Below are 17,966 nucleotides of genomic sequence, written 5' to 3'. Positions count from 1 at the left end.
ACACATCTGGAGCAGTGGGCAGCCATTCAGTGCGGCGATTGGGTGTTGGGTATCTTGCTCAAGGGCACCTCAGTCATCTGCGGTATTGAGAATCAAACCCACAACCTTCGGGTTACCAGTTTGACTCTGTAACCATTAGGCCATGACTGCCCCCAAAAGTTTTCTCATGGGTCATGAGTGGTCCTAGGCCCCCTCGTTTGCATGTCTTCTTCGCTCCTCTTAAGAATGAAGGAATTTCCCTTCTGAATTGGAGCATGGATCACCTGTGATTTACTGACTATTCGTTGTTTGACATATCCACAGAACTGTGACTGTTCGGGACAAATACACATACTGTTACACCCCTAATATGCATTGATAAATAATAATTACTGCAATATTTGAATTGTTAGAATTGTCCATTTTAATTTCATGGTGACTTAAGACGGCTACAATCAGAGAAGGAAAATAGCCTTTTATTTGAAAGTTATGACCGGTTTTGATGTACTTCAGGAAACAAAATAAAAAATGCAATTCATTACCACTGATTGAGCCCTAAAGTTCTTAAACTTTACGTTTTTGTGCCTTTTTCTCTTCATTTAAACGTCTGTTTATTTTGTTGTAGCCGAGTCACGAGGGTTACCTGGCCTGTCTTGACATCTGGAGTATATTCCTGGACTACCTGACCACCAAGATCAGAAGCCGATTGGCTGACAGAGATAGTGTCATTAACAGGTACATGTCTGTGGACTCAAATGAAAGTTTGTGTGAATTGTGTTTGTTTTATATAGGCTGCTCAAGCTTTGAACATTGGTGTAATCCGTGTCTGTTTGACCAGGTATAAAGATGCTCTAGTTCTGCTGCTGCGTGAAGTTCTTAACAGGATCCAGTTTAGGTTAAACCAGAGTCAACTAGAAGAACTCGACGATGAGACCCTTGACGATGATGTGAGAATCAATCAAACTTACACGCATGGTTATAGTTGCTAAAGCATAATGTTTTTGCTGAATTTTTGGAAATCTTTCCCCTCTGGTCTCTATAGCAACAGACGGAATGGCAACGATACCTGCGTCAGAGTTTGGAAGTGGTTGCCAGGGTGATGGAGCTGCTACCGTCCCAGACCTTTTCTGTTGTGGTAGGTGTATATGAGTGGGTGATGATTTCTCTCTACTGAAAACAATGAACTCTCCATTGGCAACAAAAAGTGTTGAATATGGAAGCAATTTTAAATCAGAATTTGCTGTAATCCACATAGTATTAGAGTTGTAATCAAATGAATTACAAAATCCCAGTTTATAAACTATTAGCCTAAATTCAGTTGCTAAATATAATAATCAACACTTAAATAACACATTGTATATGCAAACTTCACATAAGGCAGTTTTTGCATTAACTTCTAAATCTAAACTCCAATTTGTTGAACTATAATAATTTAAAGCTTACACAGTGGCTGTCATTTTCATAATTTCAGATTTATTTAGACATGCATTTATTAAGACTTCAGTAAAACACAATATAATGGATATATTGGCTAAAATAGTGCATGTATTTAGTATATTCTGTAGTGAACTAACAGTTATGGACACTGAATGACTTCTGAGGTAAATGTGATGCTACGTGACATTGTTTACAAGCTGTTTTATTGAAGTCTTGCCACCGTTGAAATACTGATTGAGCGATTACGATTTGGTAAGTTGTAATGTATCCTCAACTTACCTTCTGATGTTAATTTCATGTTTATCCTTTGACTAGAAAGAGATGATCATGTTCACTCGTGCGCCGCCGCTTGAACTGACGCGCATATACAGTGATCCGTCACGTCACATTAAAAAGTTTTAAAATGGCAGTGTTTACATTTTAAATCTCCTGAACTCCAAACTGAATGTCAGAATGGGAAAGAAAGGTGATTTAAGCAATTTTGAGCGTGGCATGGTTGTTGGTGCCAGACGGGCCGGTCTGAGTATTTCACAATCTGCTCAGTTACTGGGATTTTCACACACAACCATTTCTAGGGTTTACAAAGAATGGTGTGAAAAGGGAAGAACATCCCATATGTGGCAGTACTGTAGGTGAAAATGCCTTGTTGATGCTCGAGGTTAGAGGAGAATGGGCCGACTGATTCAAGCTGGGCTACAAGCTCACCAAAATTGGACCGTTGATGTGCGCTGGATGTGCATCCCGCACAGGGGCGTAGCACCAAATTTTGGGCCCTGGGTACAAACCATCTTGCTGGGCCCCCGTACCATGTATGTGTATGTATAGAAAACGGACTTCCCTGCCTTGGGCCCTGGTTACTCAGTACCCTTTATCCCCCCAGTCCCACGCCCCTGATCCCGCAAATCTCCATCAGCTGCAAGATGCTCTCCTATCAATATGGGCCAACATTTATAAAGAATGTTTTCAGTACTTTGTTGAATCAATGCCACCTAGAATTAAGACGGTTCTGAAGGCGAAAGGGGGTCAAACACAGTATTAGTATGGTGTTCCTAATAGTCCTTTAGGTGAGAGATTTTTATTATTTATTGCATTTTTCATTTTAATTTCTCTTTGTTTCCTTTATTGATTGCATGTTAAATGGTTGGCAAATTCATTATGACGTATATAATGACCATGATTATGTGTTTGTTTTTAGTTTCCAGTACTCCAGGAGGATCTGGATATTTATCTTGGGCTGCAACAGTTTATCGTGAGATCAGCATCAAGTGAGTTTCTTTTCATGGTCACATTCTGAATATTCAGCAGTTTTATAGATAGTAGCTATATAGCTACACACTGTAGCTCAAACTTTTTGTTGCAAATGCAGTTCCAGATGCATTGTTTGGGGTAAACTATTTGTCTTGGAGAATGCAATCCTGGCATGCTCAAGCTCATTGAAAAATACCATGCAAGATATTTCATCTTTGCTCAGAATCCAAATGTTAATGTTTTCTATATCTATAATCCTACTGAAGTGTAAAGGGGAATTTGATGGAAATATGATCTCGTTGACAAATTTCCTTGTTTTTCAGGCTGTACTGCCTGCCCTCCCCACACTTTTTTTTTCTTCTTTTGCTATCTGACTTCCTTCTATCAAATATCTTGTATAAATATTTTCCCCATGGCATGGGGATTTTGTGTTTGACCTGAGACTATAATTATCAGCCCATGGAAGCAGGCTCATTTGACAAAGGCTGTACAACTACAGACAAATAAAACATTACCGGTTTAAAGTTTGGGGCAGCAAGATTTTTAAAAATGTTGTTAAAAGTCCCTTATCCTCACTAAAGCCAAGTAAAAATGGCGTAAACTATTTAAAATAAAAATATTTAATTTAATGCTTTTTTTCCTTTTCTTTTTTTAATCTTACTGACCCAAAGCTTTCAAACAGTAGTGTTCCTTCTGTTGATTGCTTGAGCATTTACTCACTCAACCCATTGCGTAAGTATTTAGTATCTGGACGTGTAATGTTCAGTCTGATGGTACTTTGTGGCGGTTCTGTTCTCATGTGGCTCGTAAGCTGTTGTTGAGTGGTTTTACACCTCTCTCTCTGTCTCTGTCTCTGTCTCTGTCTCTGAACAGGTCGCAGGCTGAACATCACAGCGGAGGCCGACTGCAGAAGACTACACTGCGCACTCAGAGACCTGAGCTCTCTGCTGCAGGCCGTGGGACGCCTGGCCGAGTTCTTCACAGGGGATGTTTTCACCGCCCGCTTTAACGACGCTCTCGCCATCGTGCAGAGGTCAGTTCCTGATTCACAATTCCTCATTTAAAGGCAACACTACCTCCTTATGTGTAGCCTACTTAATGTTCCCTGTTTTCATTTTTTTTAAAAACATTTCCTATATTTGACATTTTTGCAGCTCCTCTCTTTTCAGTCTGTCACTAATGCTTTTTTAGTTCCTGTCTCTATGATGCCCCTCATTCTGAAAAGCTTAATGTGCTCTGATTGGTCTGCTGGATCAGTGGGTTGGGATTGGTCAACGGCTTTGAGAATTTTGGAAATATCACACCCCCTTACCATAACTATACATTTTTAACACACTACTAACTCAACTCAACATTTTTTGTGTATGCCTTGTGCAGAAATTTTTAAATGAGTGATATTGTGATGTGTTTGTCCCCAGAAGAAAACTCAAGACTACAATGGCTTCAGGGAGTTCAGAAACAATGTGCATTCAAATAGAGAATAACTTTCTCTGGAGTGACGTTGTGCTTTATAGCTTTGCAGAATTGTTTCATGCTCAAACACAACATTACATACTAAAAAAAGCAGAACATGTGAAAAAGCATTAAACACCTTTAATTTACTGTTTTAACTCCTCTTACTAAAGGGTAAACCCTGTCTTACTAAGCAAATTATTACTAATTTAACTGTGAACTGCAAACTGTCCAAATAAAAACTAAACCAAACTAACAAATAGGTTTTGGTTTTACTTTCACAAGTAGAATGTATTTCTCTGTTGATGCCAACACTGTGTGTCAAAGTAATATGCAAATGTATGCAAACAAATTTATATTAATTTAGTAATTGAAAGCGGGAAATATTAATACAGATTGATTTCTGTTTAGTTAAATGCAAATAACTGACTGAAATATGTGATGTTTAATTCTTTGATGTTTCTCCTCTCAGATTGGTGGAAGTGTCGTGTTACGGTTCTCAGATCAGCCTGTACGATGTAGAGATGGCTGTTCCTTCAGTGCTGAAACCAGATCTTATAGATGTGTAAGCAGTCACAAACACTGTTCAATGTGCTTTCTGATGCCAGTTAACCTAAATGTGAATCGTTTTTGTAATAACACCTAATCTGTTTTTTTAGCCACGCACAGTCATTGGCCGCTCTGCAGGCGTATTCTCATTGGCTGGCTCAGTTCTGTGGGGAGGTGCAGAGACAACAAGATCAAACGCAATTTGTCGATCTCATAAGGTCCAGCATGGCTGCCACGACCCCTCTCATCAATGCCAAGGTCACTTGATTTTTATGAATGATTACATTTAGAGCAAAACATATTGGTAGTACTGATATCGTACTATGTATAATTTCATACAATTAAGTTGATTTTGCTGATATCAAGGAAACTATGAAAGCTTGTTTTTGCCATGGAATAAAACAAATAAAGCAATTGTGAATACATCTCAAAATTGACTCCCAATTGCAAGGAAAAATATTCAGACTTTCCTTTCCTCTCTGTGGAGAGATTTGAAAATCTCAATAAAAATTGAGTTTTATTTTTTTTATTCTGTGGCAGAAACAAGCTCCAATAATAAACAGATTATTGTGCTAGTAAAATCTATTGAATGTCTTATGAATGAGTTCTTAGTATTTCCTTTCTGTGATGGGGTGGCTCAGAGATAAGTTACAATAGTTTGTTGAATAAAATGCTAGATTTAGTTTGTGTAACCAACATAATATCCAGAGAAAAAGATGCTAAAATGTGGGACTTTAAACTCTTTCCCCACCAGATTTTTGATCATTTGCAGAATTTCATGGCACCCAGTATATTTCATGGCCCCCAAGTTTCGTATGATTATCTGAACTTTTTTTTATTATTATTTAACAGCCCTGCTTTACCCCAGCTTTCAGGCATTCTTTTTTTTAATCAACACTTGTATATGGTTACATTTCATAAAAAAATATTTTGAACAGAAAGCTGTTTTTCTGCTCCTTTTGTGCCTGTTTTGATCTAGAGGTTGTGTACTCTTTCAGAAGATGTGTAATAGTGCCCTCTACTGTATAACAACAGTAATTCTGTCAATGGCAGGGAAATCGTTCATATTAAACAAGCCCGAAATACACAGGACTCTTATTTTGAAGTGTGTGTATATGTATATGCTTTACTATTTACAGCTGCTCATTCAAACAGATGAGGGAGATTTAAAATATGGATTCTTACAATAATCTACAACATATTGCAATTTAAACACACAAAGTAAACATTGTCATAATTTATTCAGCCATGGCGTCTTCATTGTAAGGTTTTTAGTAGCGACGTACAAAGCTATATATTTATTTGTGGGGTTGTCTTGTTTCTTTCTGTTTTGTAGTCTACAGCAGATTTTTAGATTAGATAATCTTCTGTTTAACCAGTTATTCTTCATTCGTTGTCCTTGATAAACTCTAATCCGTCTGATCTCTGTGTTTCACAGGTTCCAGAGAAGTTGCTGTTATCTGCGTGCCATCTTCTGGTCTCCATGTCGACCACCGTGCGACCGGTGTTCCTGGTGTCGTTGCCGGCGGTGCAGAATATCTTTAACCTGATCACAGATAATCATAACCACAGATTACCTCAGGAGGTGTGTGTGTGTGCACATGAGTTTATATTGGTCCGACAGAGTTTTGTACTCTATTTGTTTCCCTCTGTATTTGTTTGTGATTTTATAATGTTTGTTTTATTTTCCCCCTGCAAGGCTCACGTCCTCGTGTGTCGAGCTCTGTCTAACATGTTGCTGTTGCCATGGCCCAGCCTACCAGAAGCGGAGCAGCAGTGGCCTAGCCGTTCATCCAATCACGCGCGACTTCTGAGCAGTCTGACGCAGCAGTACCGCCTCCTGCCCCGCCCACCCAACCATCACCCCAACAGTAAGAGCAACAGATGAATATTGATGGGATTTATCAATAGCAGTGTCAAATATTATATATACCATTTGAAAATTGTGTGTGTATGGATAGATGGATAGATGGATGGATGGATGGGTATAGGATTATTATAAGATTTATTTCCACAAATAAATGAGGCCTTAAACTGATCTGAAAATATCGGAGTGGGAGCAATCTGTGGTTAGGACAAAAAATTGAATTGGGTCACTTGAACCATTTAATGAAAATGCAGCATAAACAATACCGTTCAAAAGTTTTGGGGTTGGTAATATTTTTATTTATATATAGGTTATTTATATATGTAATGCAATTTTTTTTTTTTTTTTTTGGACAAGGCTTTTTTTAATCAGTTATTCTTTAAAGTATTTTAAAAAATGATAATGTAAATAATAATGTGTCCCTCAGGTAAAGTGGTGATCCAGCAGACTCTGTGTGTATTGAAGGATCTGGTGGACAGTATTTCAGGAGAGGCCACCAAATCACGTCAGATCTGTTACCACAGCCTGCAGGAGTCTGTCCAGGTCACGCTCGCACTGTTCCCTCAATTCATCCAGCAGCCAGGTGAAAAAAATAATTTTTTCACTTCATTAATAACATCCATGTTTATGACCTTGACTGCCTTCTGTTGCTGTAATGATCTTTGCTGAGGAATCATTGGGCTGATTTATTGCTTTACTCACACACACACTCTCTCTCTCTCAGATGTGACAGATGAGATGCTGAGTTTCTTTCTCACGCTGTTTCAAGCGCTGCGTGTGCAGATGGGTGTGGCCTTCACAGAGCAGATCATTCAGACCTTCCTCAGCATGTTCACCAGGTGATCTCAGCTTCCTAACGTTCACTAATCGATCATGTGTCTCTGCGTCTATTGATGCTAACTGATCTCCATGTTCCTCAGGGAGCAGTTGGCGGTGAGCATCTTACAGGAGGGCAGCTCGGGCTCCAGAGTGGTTCAGAAGTTTCTCAAGATTCTGCAGGTAAATCTTTTTTTTATCTCTATCTAAAGTTTTTTTCTGACTTATTTCATATGTCAAGCATTACAGGTTTAAACATGCTGTTCATCTTTGATTTATTGTGTCAGGTTGTGGTTCAAGAGCCTGGCCAAACCTTCAAACCTCTGTTACCCAGCATCCTCAGCCTTTGTTTGGACCAGGTTTACCCAATAGTGGCCGAGGTATGATATATGAATAAAAGTGTTTACATTTAAAATTCACTTTCCAGCAAAGATTCATTTGATTTACATTTAAAGGGGTGGTAAAACACCATTTCACTTTTCTAACTTTAGCTAGTGTGTAATGTTGCTGTTTGAGCATAAACAACAACTGCAAAGTTACAAGATTCAAAGTTTAAAGCATAGGTAGATATTTGCTTTTAAAGAAATCAATTTCTAAGGACTACAGCAAACAGCCGGTAGGGAACTACAGCCTTTTCCTCTTGACTTGCTGACATCAGCAGCTCCAATATTTACATAAACCCCTCCTCCAAGAAGAGTAAATAAGGGAGGCGAGTCCATTTTTTTTTTTGATATGGAGAAGAGTAGGCTGGAGTGTGCTAGGCGGTTAGCGAATCACAGAACAGCTGGGCCAGCTAACCAATCTGTAGCCTGACCTGGTCATACTGAATTCTAGTCAGAATATGAGTCTGAAACTGCTTCATTGGGCTGTGATTATGAGGAGTGTTTCAACCGAACCAGGAAAGACATCAATTGGATAGACCTTTGTAGGTCTAGACCTTTGTAGGTTTCTGTTCGGGGATAATTACTCCTCTATGGAGCAATGCCAGACCGAATTGCCCGACCTAAAAAAATTGTGGGCGGGGCTAAATTCGGCTGGCATCCAGGCTAACCAATCTGAGCCCATTGCGTATTTTTGAGGGACTGGCTTCATAGAACCAGTAAACTATCAAGTCGTTAGAAGGAGAGACAGAGCAGTGTACAATAAAGGTAAAAAGTATGAAAAATAATGCATTTTTTAAAAAAATGAAGCATGAACAAGTTACAGTGCACCCCGCAAACACACTCAAGCCTTCGTAAAAATGTGTTTTACCACCCCTTTAAATTGCCAGAAATACGGAATATATACTCATTGCCGTATCATTAAGTGATATCTTGTTAACTCTTTGTACAATCACACCGGTGTGATCAGTCTTGGCTGGTTCCTGGATGGTTAAATAAAACTGGTGTGACATGCTGGGACTTGACTGTAAATTTATACAGTAATTCATAGTTGTTTCTTGCAAAAACTGAATGTGACACTATTTTACAGTAAAAAAGTTTTTGACCATATTTTGTCAAATATCTTGACCAGTAAACCAATTTGTTTTTAAAGTAGCATTTTTCTTTTTTCCCCTGTAAAAATTACATCATCAAATTTTATTTAGTAGAAATCACAATGCAGAACATTTATTTCATTAGCATTTACAAGACAAACATTATTTTAAAATGATCATTTTCTAGCAGAACAAAGAGTTTAGTGATTTAAAGGTACATTAAAGTCACCATGAAATCAATTTTTTTCAATAGAATATCATAGTATTTATTATTGTTTTATCAGTTAGGGATGGGCATTTTTGTCAATTTTTCATTTTGATCAATAGGTCTCAAAAACGAGTAATCGATTAACCATGGCGGGGCTTGTGCGGGGGAAGACTGTTACGAAAATTTATGTTGACAAAAACATGAGATGTTTATGCAAATATGAACATATAACTGCTAGATTATAATGCCTAAATGTCTTTGAAAAAGATTCTAAATAACCGTCTCAAATAACCCAGTCAATGATATCGGGCATTGTATTCGAGCTGAAACTGTGAATACACCACCGCAGAGCTTTGCTAGAGAATTAATAAACTCAACCAAACGCATCCTATATGAGATTAATCAGATATATACCTATTACAATTTACATCTGCCCAAAAGGACGCAAATGCCCGTGTGAACTTGGTCTTGCTAGTGTTTTACAGGCTTGATAGGGAAACTCATTTTGAATGTGCGCTTCCCTTCACAACAAGGCTAATAAACGGGCAACGAAACCACAGATCATTTACAACACTATAATCGTGTTCTCATTATATTTCTATGTAGCTAACCAATCAGACCTCAGTTGCCGACCAAAATGCCGCCACAACTATTTCCAAGAAATATACAAATATATTTCAAGTCAGGGCGATCGTTTTTATGATCGATTGTCGCTGTAACGTTCAAGTTCTCGACCACTGTTGCCCATCCCTATTATCAGTGCACTTAATTTTTCCAATTCCAGGCAAAATCAAATTCCCACCCTTTTTTGTATTTTTGAGAAGCTGTTTCACTTGGAAATATGTCATAATAGAGAAGAAAAGATTATTGCAACTTCTGTTTCATGCCGATCTTCATCTCTGTGTTCTGCAGCGTTCCTGTCCTGATGTGAAGGCTGAGATGTTTGAGCTGCTCTTCCAGATTCTTCATCAGAACTGGAGGTTCTTCTTCAAGAGCTCAGTGTTGAGCAGCGTACAGAGAACCGGAGCCGAAGAACTCATGGAGAACCAAGCGCAGTTCACTACTGCCATGCAGGTATTGAGCGCACTCGCATAACTGCATATCTTTACCATCAAGAAATAACCTCCCTTCAAATGTGGATCCAAGTATATGCCCTCACATGACATTTTGTTGGGTGCTATGTTCCAATTTTTGTTTTATTTTGTTTGGTACTATTATTTTAGCTTTATTATAGTTTTAACATTTTTAATTAACAAAAAAAATTATTTAAAAGGTTTCACGTTCATTTTAGTTTTTTTTTTTTAAAATTTCATTGTGCTCTTTTTTTATTTTATTTTATTTAAAAAATAATAATATCGCTATTTAGTTTTAATTTATATTTCAGTGTTATTTTTTATTTATTTACAGGTAATCATTGTAGTCCTTCGACTTATTTCAGTTTATTGCCAAGGCAAAATTTCATTTTTTTTGTATGTTTTTCCAACTAATATTTATATTTTATTACAGTTAACAGAAATGTTTTAATTTCAGTTTTGTTTGATAGTAATAACCCTGATGTTTGGTCTTGAAATCTCATTGGTCTGTACATCGCTGTATATGATTATTTTTGGGTCTTTTTAAGATTTATTATTTGGTTGTTACCAGAAACTCGTTAAATACGATTTATATTAAAGGTGCACTATGTAGTATTTTTGCCGTAAAATATCCAAAAACCACTAGGCCAGTGTTATACATTTTGTTCAGTTGAGTACTTGCAATATCCCAAATGTTTTCAACTTTTTGTCAATTGTGAGAAAATTGCTATTTTAACTAAGGACCTGGACAATTCAGCATAGCGTTTGAGGGAGCCGCCTTTCAATCGCGTCATATCTGTGTTACCCTCGGTTTTATTCTGCAGTGTGAACATGTCACAGCAGCGCTGAGCGAACGCACAGAGTAACGTCATAACAATTTTAAACACACTTGAATGTATCTAATATGAAAAACAGAGCTGCTTTACCTTATAATCATGACTGGAAAAAAATGGAAGTGCGCGCGCCCGGCGAGTGTGTCCCGTCATAATAAAAGTCCCGGTACTCGCGACCCGTGTGTTTGTTTAACAATCCCTCCAGCGGCAGTGTTCAGCTCCACAACACTCGGTCCTGCTCTGCTTTACACTATAGTCACGTTAATAACCACATCCATGAACATGATTTCTGCCTGAGTCCTATTTTCCACCGGCTGTGAGGTGAAGACCACATGTCCCAAGATACTGCACTCACACTTGGTGTCATCAAACTACGCCTTTGTTTAGAATAGCCGCCCTCCAGTGGACGGAAAGTTGCATAGTGCACCTTTAAATAGTAGTGCTGGTTTGTTTGATTCTTGTGTCTGATCATCGTGTCTTTGATTTGCAGGCATTTGGTCAGTCTTTCCTACAGCCGGATATTCACATCTTCAAACAAAACCTGAGTTACCTGGAGGTCCTGAACACCAAACACAAGTTGTACCACAGGGTAAGACACACTGATGTATGTGTACACTTGCTCAAATCAGGTTGTTAAAAGTAGTAAAAATTCTACAGCTTTTTAATATTAATTTGCAAAAAAGTGCGATATTATCCATTTTGATGATGTGAACACTTTCCATTACGTGTGTGTGTGTGTGTGTGTGTGTGTGTGTGTGTGTGTGTATAATTTCAAGACAAACTATGATCAAAATGAGCACTAGAGATTTCTTTGTAGCCACCATTTCATCTGTTTTTTGTACGCCTTGACCTTGTACAGTCTGACATTAATGACAACTGAGATCTTGATATGGCTTTCAGCGGGATCATGCTTGTACTGTCTGACAAGCAACAATTGTAAAGGACAATTATAAATCGCACCTGGCTTTAGTCATGAAATATTGTCACGCATTTGTGAAAATCAGCTAATTGTAGACTTCTTTAGAGGACGATAGGACATGTTCACATGTTTTGCTGAGAGAACTGATGAACTCACGAGCAGCTGATACTGAGCATGTGCGTGTAACTGAATGTGCAGCGGTTCTCGGATCAGCAGTACAAAATCCGTTTCTTTCAGACACATTCGATACTCAGAACCGACGAGCTCTGTGTTAGCAAGCACCAGTCCGGTTCTTTTTTGTCTTTCTATAGACTGTACTCACAAAGATATGACGATCAAGATAAACTTAAAAATTCGCCGGAGTTGTCCTTTAGTTGCCCTTTTTGTGTACATGCATGTTTTTACATTGTACTTGCATTTTAAAAATGACCTGCATGTAATTACATCTGTAATTAATTCCTGTAGTTACACTTTATAATTATACTATTGGAACTTCCCTTACTCCTAACTCTACCCTTAAACTGACACACACCACCACACCTGTCTCTAACTTTACCCTTAAACTGACACACACCACCACACCTGTCTCTAACTTTACCCTTAAACTGACACACACCACCACACCTGTCCCTAACTTTACCCTTAAACTGACACACACCACCACACCTGTCACTAACTTTACCCTTAAACTGACACACACCACCACACCTGTCACTAACTTTACCCTTAAACTGACACACACCACCACACCTGTCTCTAACTTTACCCTTAAACTGACACACACCACCACACCTGTCACTAACTTAACCCTTAAACTGACCCATACCACCACACCTGTCCCTAACTTTACCCTTAAACTGACCCATACCACCACACCTGTCCCTAACTTTACCCTTAAACTGACCCATACCACCACACCTGTCACTAACTTAACCCTTAAACTGACCCATACCACCACACCTCTCTCTAACTTTACCCTTAAACTGACCCATACCACCACACCTGTCCCTAACTTTACCCTTAAACTGACACACACCACCACACCTGTCCCTAACTTTACCCTTAAACTGACCCATACCACCACACCTGTCCCTAACTTTACCCTTAAACTGACACACACCACCACACCTGTCCCTAACTTTACCCTAACTGACAAACACCATCACACCTGTCTCTAACTTTACCCTAACTGACAAACACCATCACACCTGTCTCTAACTTTACCCTAACTGACACACACCACCACACCTGTCTCTAACTTTACCCTAACTGACAAACACCATCACACCTGTCTCTAACTTTACCCTTAAACTTACCCATACCACCACACCTGTCTCTAACTTTACCCTTAAACTTACCCATACCACCACACCTGTCCCTAACTTTACCCTTAAACTTACCCATACCACCACACCTGTCCCTAACTTTACCCTTAAACTGACACACACCACCATACTTGTCTCTAACTTTACCCTTAAACTTACCCATACCACCACACCTGTCCCTAACTTTACCCTTAAACTTACCCATACCACCACAGCTGTCTCTAACTTTACCCTTAAACTTACCCATACGACCACACCTGTCTCTAACTTTACCCTAACTGACACACACCACCACACCTGTCTCTAACTTTACCCTAACTGACAAACACCATCACACCTGTCTCTAACTTTACCCTTAAACTTACCCATACCACCACACCTGTCTCTAACTTTACCCTAACTGACACACACCACCACACCTGTCTCTAACTTTACCCTAACTGACAAACACCATCACACCTGTCTCTAACTTTACCCTTAAACTTACCCATACCACCACACCTGTCCCTAACTTTACCCTTAAACTTACCCATACCACCACACCTGTCCCTAACTTTACCCTTAAACTGACCCACACCACCACACCTGTCTCTAACTTTACCCTTAAACTTACCCATACCACCACACCTGTCCCTAACTTTACTCTTATACTTACCCATACCACCACACCTGTTTTTAACTTTACCCTTAAACTTACCCATACCACCACACCTGTCTCTAACTCTACCCTTAAACTGACACACACCACCACACCTGTCTCTAACTTTACCCTTAAACTGACACACACCACCACACCTGTCTCTAACTTTACCCTTAAACTGACACACACCACCACACCTGTCCCTAACTTTACCCTTAAACTGACACACACCACCACACCTGTCCCTAACTTTACCCTTAAACTGACACACACCACCACACCTGTCTCTAACTTTACCCTTAAACTGACACACACCACCACACCTGTCCCTAACTTTACCCTTAAACTGACACACACCACCACACCTGTCCCTAACTTTACCCTTAAACTGACACACACCACCACACCTGTCTCTAACTTTACCCTTAAACTTACTACATTGTACTTATTTTTTAATACAGTTAAGGTAGTTAAGGCCGCCTAATATAAAGTGGGACCCAAATGCTTTATCTCAAATAAAATACGCTAGAGCAATTTTTGGACTCGGCACCCCAAAATTAGCATGAAACAATTATTGGATTTCATTTAGCAAATATGATGGCAGGGCGGTGTAATCAAAGCGCAAATTGTGCTGTGGTTCGGTTAGTGACGTGTGGTCATGTGTGGATTTCAGAAGCTGTTCCGGAACTCCATGCTGTTCCATTTCATAAATGTTCTTCTGCAAGTGCTCCTGCACAAGAGTCACGACCTGCTCCAGGATGACATCACGCTGGCGCTCTACAACATGGCGGCTGTGGATTTCCAAGCGTTCTACTCTTCCTTCTTGCCAGAGTTTCTCAATGGCTGCCAAGGCATCGACCCACACCAACGCACAACGCTTGCCCGAAACTTCACACCAGAGAGGGTGAGTGAACATGACCGATGTGGTTAATCCCTGAGGCTCTAAGTACTTGAGGGAGTTTTTTTTTTTTTTTTTTTTTTTTTTTTTTTAAACACAGATGAGAAGGGATGGAACATTATCTGAGTGTCATCCTGTTAGCCAAGCTTTGCCTGGCAATCAAAATAATGTAATTGTTCAAATAATTCTCTTGCTCACCAAGACTGCATTGATGTGATCAAAAAAACAATTTCAAATAACTGTTTTCTATGTGAAATATATTTTAAAATGTAATTTATTCCTGTGATCAAAGCTAAAATTTTCAGCATCATTACAACAGTCTTCAGAGTCACATGATCCTTCAGAAATCATTCTAACATGCTGATTTGGTGCTCAAGAAACATTTCTGATTATTATTAATGTTAAAAACAGTTGTGCTGCTTCATATTTTTTTCATGATTTTTTGATGAATTAAAAAAAGTCAAACAGAACAGCGTTTATTTGAAATGGAAGTCTTTTAGCCTGACAAGCCAGACCCACATCAAGATGTTTGGTCTGGAAACTCACCATAGACAGGGCTCAATCCGAGGGGCGGGATAAACGGTTGTCTTTCAAACTCCCTCTGCACGCGATAGGATAGCGCTACACCAACCAGAGCAACGAAGGTGAAACAGAGCTCGCTGACTGATTAAACATTCGCCGTATCCGGTCGGCTAAACTCCGAACACATCTTCCCTTTTTAAGAATGACTTCAGTGCCGCTCTTTGTTCTTTTCTCAGATAAAAGCTTAACTCAAGTCTTCCAAAATCGCAGTCAAAACTAATTCGAAAGACCGCCGTTTGCCAGTTTCTTTTTTTACTAGAAGCTTCGCAAACGCAACTCGGCCGTCGTCATTATGGCCCCGCCCACCGACTCTATACACGATGTGATTGGCCCGGCAAGAGTTAGGCGAACACAGCTCAGAAGGGTATTGAGAGTTTCTAGACGACACTCGCGGGCAGATTTTAAAATTGCGGGCAAATTTGCTGCCGCTAGGGTGCGTCTAGATTTCTACGCTAGAAGTCTTTTGTAACATTTATAAATCTTGTGAAAGGTCATGCATATTCCCCTTTCCTTTCTCTTTGGAATTTAGAGTGCAATATGACCAAGACATTTTAAGCCAGGTTTTGTCAGATTCACAAAACATGGGTTGGATGATGTCATGGGGTGCAGCATGAACAGTCTTCATGTTTTAACATGCAAGTCACGTCTCTTTTTTTCCTGTCTTTTCCACCCCTCACAGGACCTGCCGTCGTTTTCTCAGGGAGTGTATCGTATCGTGAACGACCTGCGCTTCTACAGACTGTGCAATGGAAGCCTTCCACCAGGAACGTTGAAATTATAGCAGCACATCACACCTGCCACACAGCCAAACCACGGCCCACCTTCCTAAGGACACGGATCACTGCTTCAGTGGTCATGTATTGCCTTTCGCCACGGGCCAGCCTGTGATCTCAGTGGCGGCGTGTTCTGAGAGCTGCAGGGCTATCTATTGTCAGCTTGTTTTATGTTTATTTCAGCTAGATTTTACACGTTGCCAATGATCAAGAGGCCAAAGTGGATGTTCTACAGCTGCTGTCGAGATACTCGTCCAAAATGCGGTTAAAGGCGCTGCGGTTTGGGTTCCACTGTTGCATTTATTTAAATCGGAGCAGTGCTTTCCCAATTACGTGTTGTTTTAAAAGGACTGGTGTAACTGAAAGCACACTTATTTTGTTGAACTGAACGGATGGAGTTTGAAATGCAGTGGTGTAGAGTTAAACGAACACATCAAGACGCCGTCATGTGGATTTTCCTCAGGCTGTTGTTGAGTGAAGCATTTGCTGGAGTTCTGAATGGTTTTAAATCGAACGAGTGCAACGCAGAGCACTGAATTATTCTTTCTCTTAAATGTCTGGTTTTATTGGCCTCTCCTGATTTCCACGGAGATAGGCTCACATCTTTTTCATATCATTCCATCCTGATCCAGGAGAAACAAACCTTCAATAAAGTTTTATAATGAAATGCTTTTTTCTTTTTCTTGCTTTATGGTTGTGTTGTTATATTCACACACAAGTGCTGCATGATTTGTATTTAAACGCCATTTAATTTATATTAATTGCAGTTAATCATTCCTTCCAAACAAATTCATTTTCAGGTACAAATGTAGCAAACAACTTTAAATAAGTGACTGGATTTTTGTGTGCGCGCACGCAAATAGCTAACCTTGTTGGCAAATGCTATTTACACTAACTCCACCCACTGATGTCTGTTAGAGCCGGTCACAATTACGGAAGACACAAGATTTTTTTATTGTAACAGTGGTGTAGGGGTAAAGTGTGTGGCATGAAGTTTTGCCGCAAATCAATTTGATTCCGCCTTTTAAATAGAATCTGCCACTATAAGTATAAATGTCTAACTATTGCACTTATTGCAAATAAAATACTGCTTTTTTACATAGTCTAAATAGAATATATTACCATTTTCACTGCATTATTAAAATTAATATCCTTTTTCAAATAACCTAAATTGCTAATTTTGCGCTGCTCTGAGCTCGCCAGTGATTGCGCAATCACGTCGAAAACGTCACACCAGACGTAAGCGGAAGTAGTGTACCGCCCCAAGCGAACGTGCTGTGCGAGGACTAGTAAACGCCCTTTACCAAAACAAAAAAACACCATCTTCAAAATCGTCCTATCTTTTTTGCTAAAGGATGTTTGTATTCGTCTTCACGTGCGCCTTGTCAACACGGCGCGGTACTTCTGCCCACGTCAAGTGTGACGTTTTCGACGTGACTGCGCAATCAATGGCACGCTGTAGAAAAGTATAATAATATAACGTTATATTATTTTCTAAATGACCAATTGTTTCGCTGGATAAGACCCCATTACTAGTCTGGGATTGCGCAGAGCCTCTGCACTTTAAAGCGATTTGAAACTGCATTAATTTGGACCTTGTTTGTCAACATGTTTGTCATAAGTCAAAAAAAAGTGAAAGGGTGAAAAATCCTGGAATATTTTCCTCAAAAAACAAATCAAAACAAAAAAAATTCGACAGAAGAAAGACATGAGCCTCTTGGATCAGATGGGGGTGAGTCGAATAAGTATATTGTCACTTTAAATTGAACTAACTAACTTTAATTTGTTAAAGTAACGAGATAGTAAAGTGTTAGAATCTAACAACTCATCCCAGTGTGATGTCTCAGACGGTTTACATCACCTCTGTGTGAGGCAAGTTGGGGCGTGTGTGTG

The 17,966-nt window shown here is 39.4% G+C and overlaps 1 protein-coding gene across 1 annotated transcript in view; it reads left to right on the top strand.

Annotated features, from left to right (window-relative positions):
• Positions 1-16,745, top strand: part of xpo6 (exportin 6) — a 31,851-nt gene extending 15,106 nt beyond the window's left edge. The window contains exons 9-25 of the mRNA XM_067422546.1: positions 605-714; positions 818-926; positions 1,022-1,114; positions 2,612-2,681; positions 3,538-3,697; positions 4,589-4,681; positions 4,776-4,923; positions 6,104-6,250; positions 6,365-6,536; positions 6,960-7,115; positions 7,257-7,371; positions 7,453-7,531; positions 7,636-7,728; positions 9,943-10,104; positions 11,427-11,525; positions 14,494-14,724; positions 15,980-16,745. Of these exons, the coding sequence (XP_067278647.1) occupies positions 605-714; positions 818-926; positions 1,022-1,114; positions 2,612-2,681; positions 3,538-3,697; positions 4,589-4,681; positions 4,776-4,923; positions 6,104-6,250; positions 6,365-6,536; positions 6,960-7,115; positions 7,257-7,371; positions 7,453-7,531; positions 7,636-7,728; positions 9,943-10,104; positions 11,427-11,525; positions 14,494-14,724; positions 15,980-16,081 (2,139 nt within the window). The 3' untranslated portion in view covers positions 16,082-16,745. The remainder of the gene's footprint in view (positions 1-604; positions 715-817; positions 927-1,021; positions 1,115-2,611; positions 2,682-3,537; positions 3,698-4,588; positions 4,682-4,775; positions 4,924-6,103; positions 6,251-6,364; positions 6,537-6,959; positions 7,116-7,256; positions 7,372-7,452; positions 7,532-7,635; positions 7,729-9,942; positions 10,105-11,426; positions 11,526-14,493; positions 14,725-15,979) is intronic.
• The last annotated feature ends 1,221 nt before the right edge of the window (positions 16,746-17,966 follow it).

This window comes from Pseudorasbora parva, chromosome 2, assembly GCF_024679245.1.
Source record: "Pseudorasbora parva isolate DD20220531a chromosome 2, ASM2467924v1, whole genome shotgun sequence".
In the NCBI taxonomy this organism is placed as follows: Eukaryota; Metazoa; Chordata; class Actinopteri; order Cypriniformes; family Gobionidae; genus Pseudorasbora; species Pseudorasbora parva.
The sequence above is the reverse complement of the archived record's forward strand: the minus strand, read 5'-3'. Positions and strand labels throughout refer to the sequence as shown.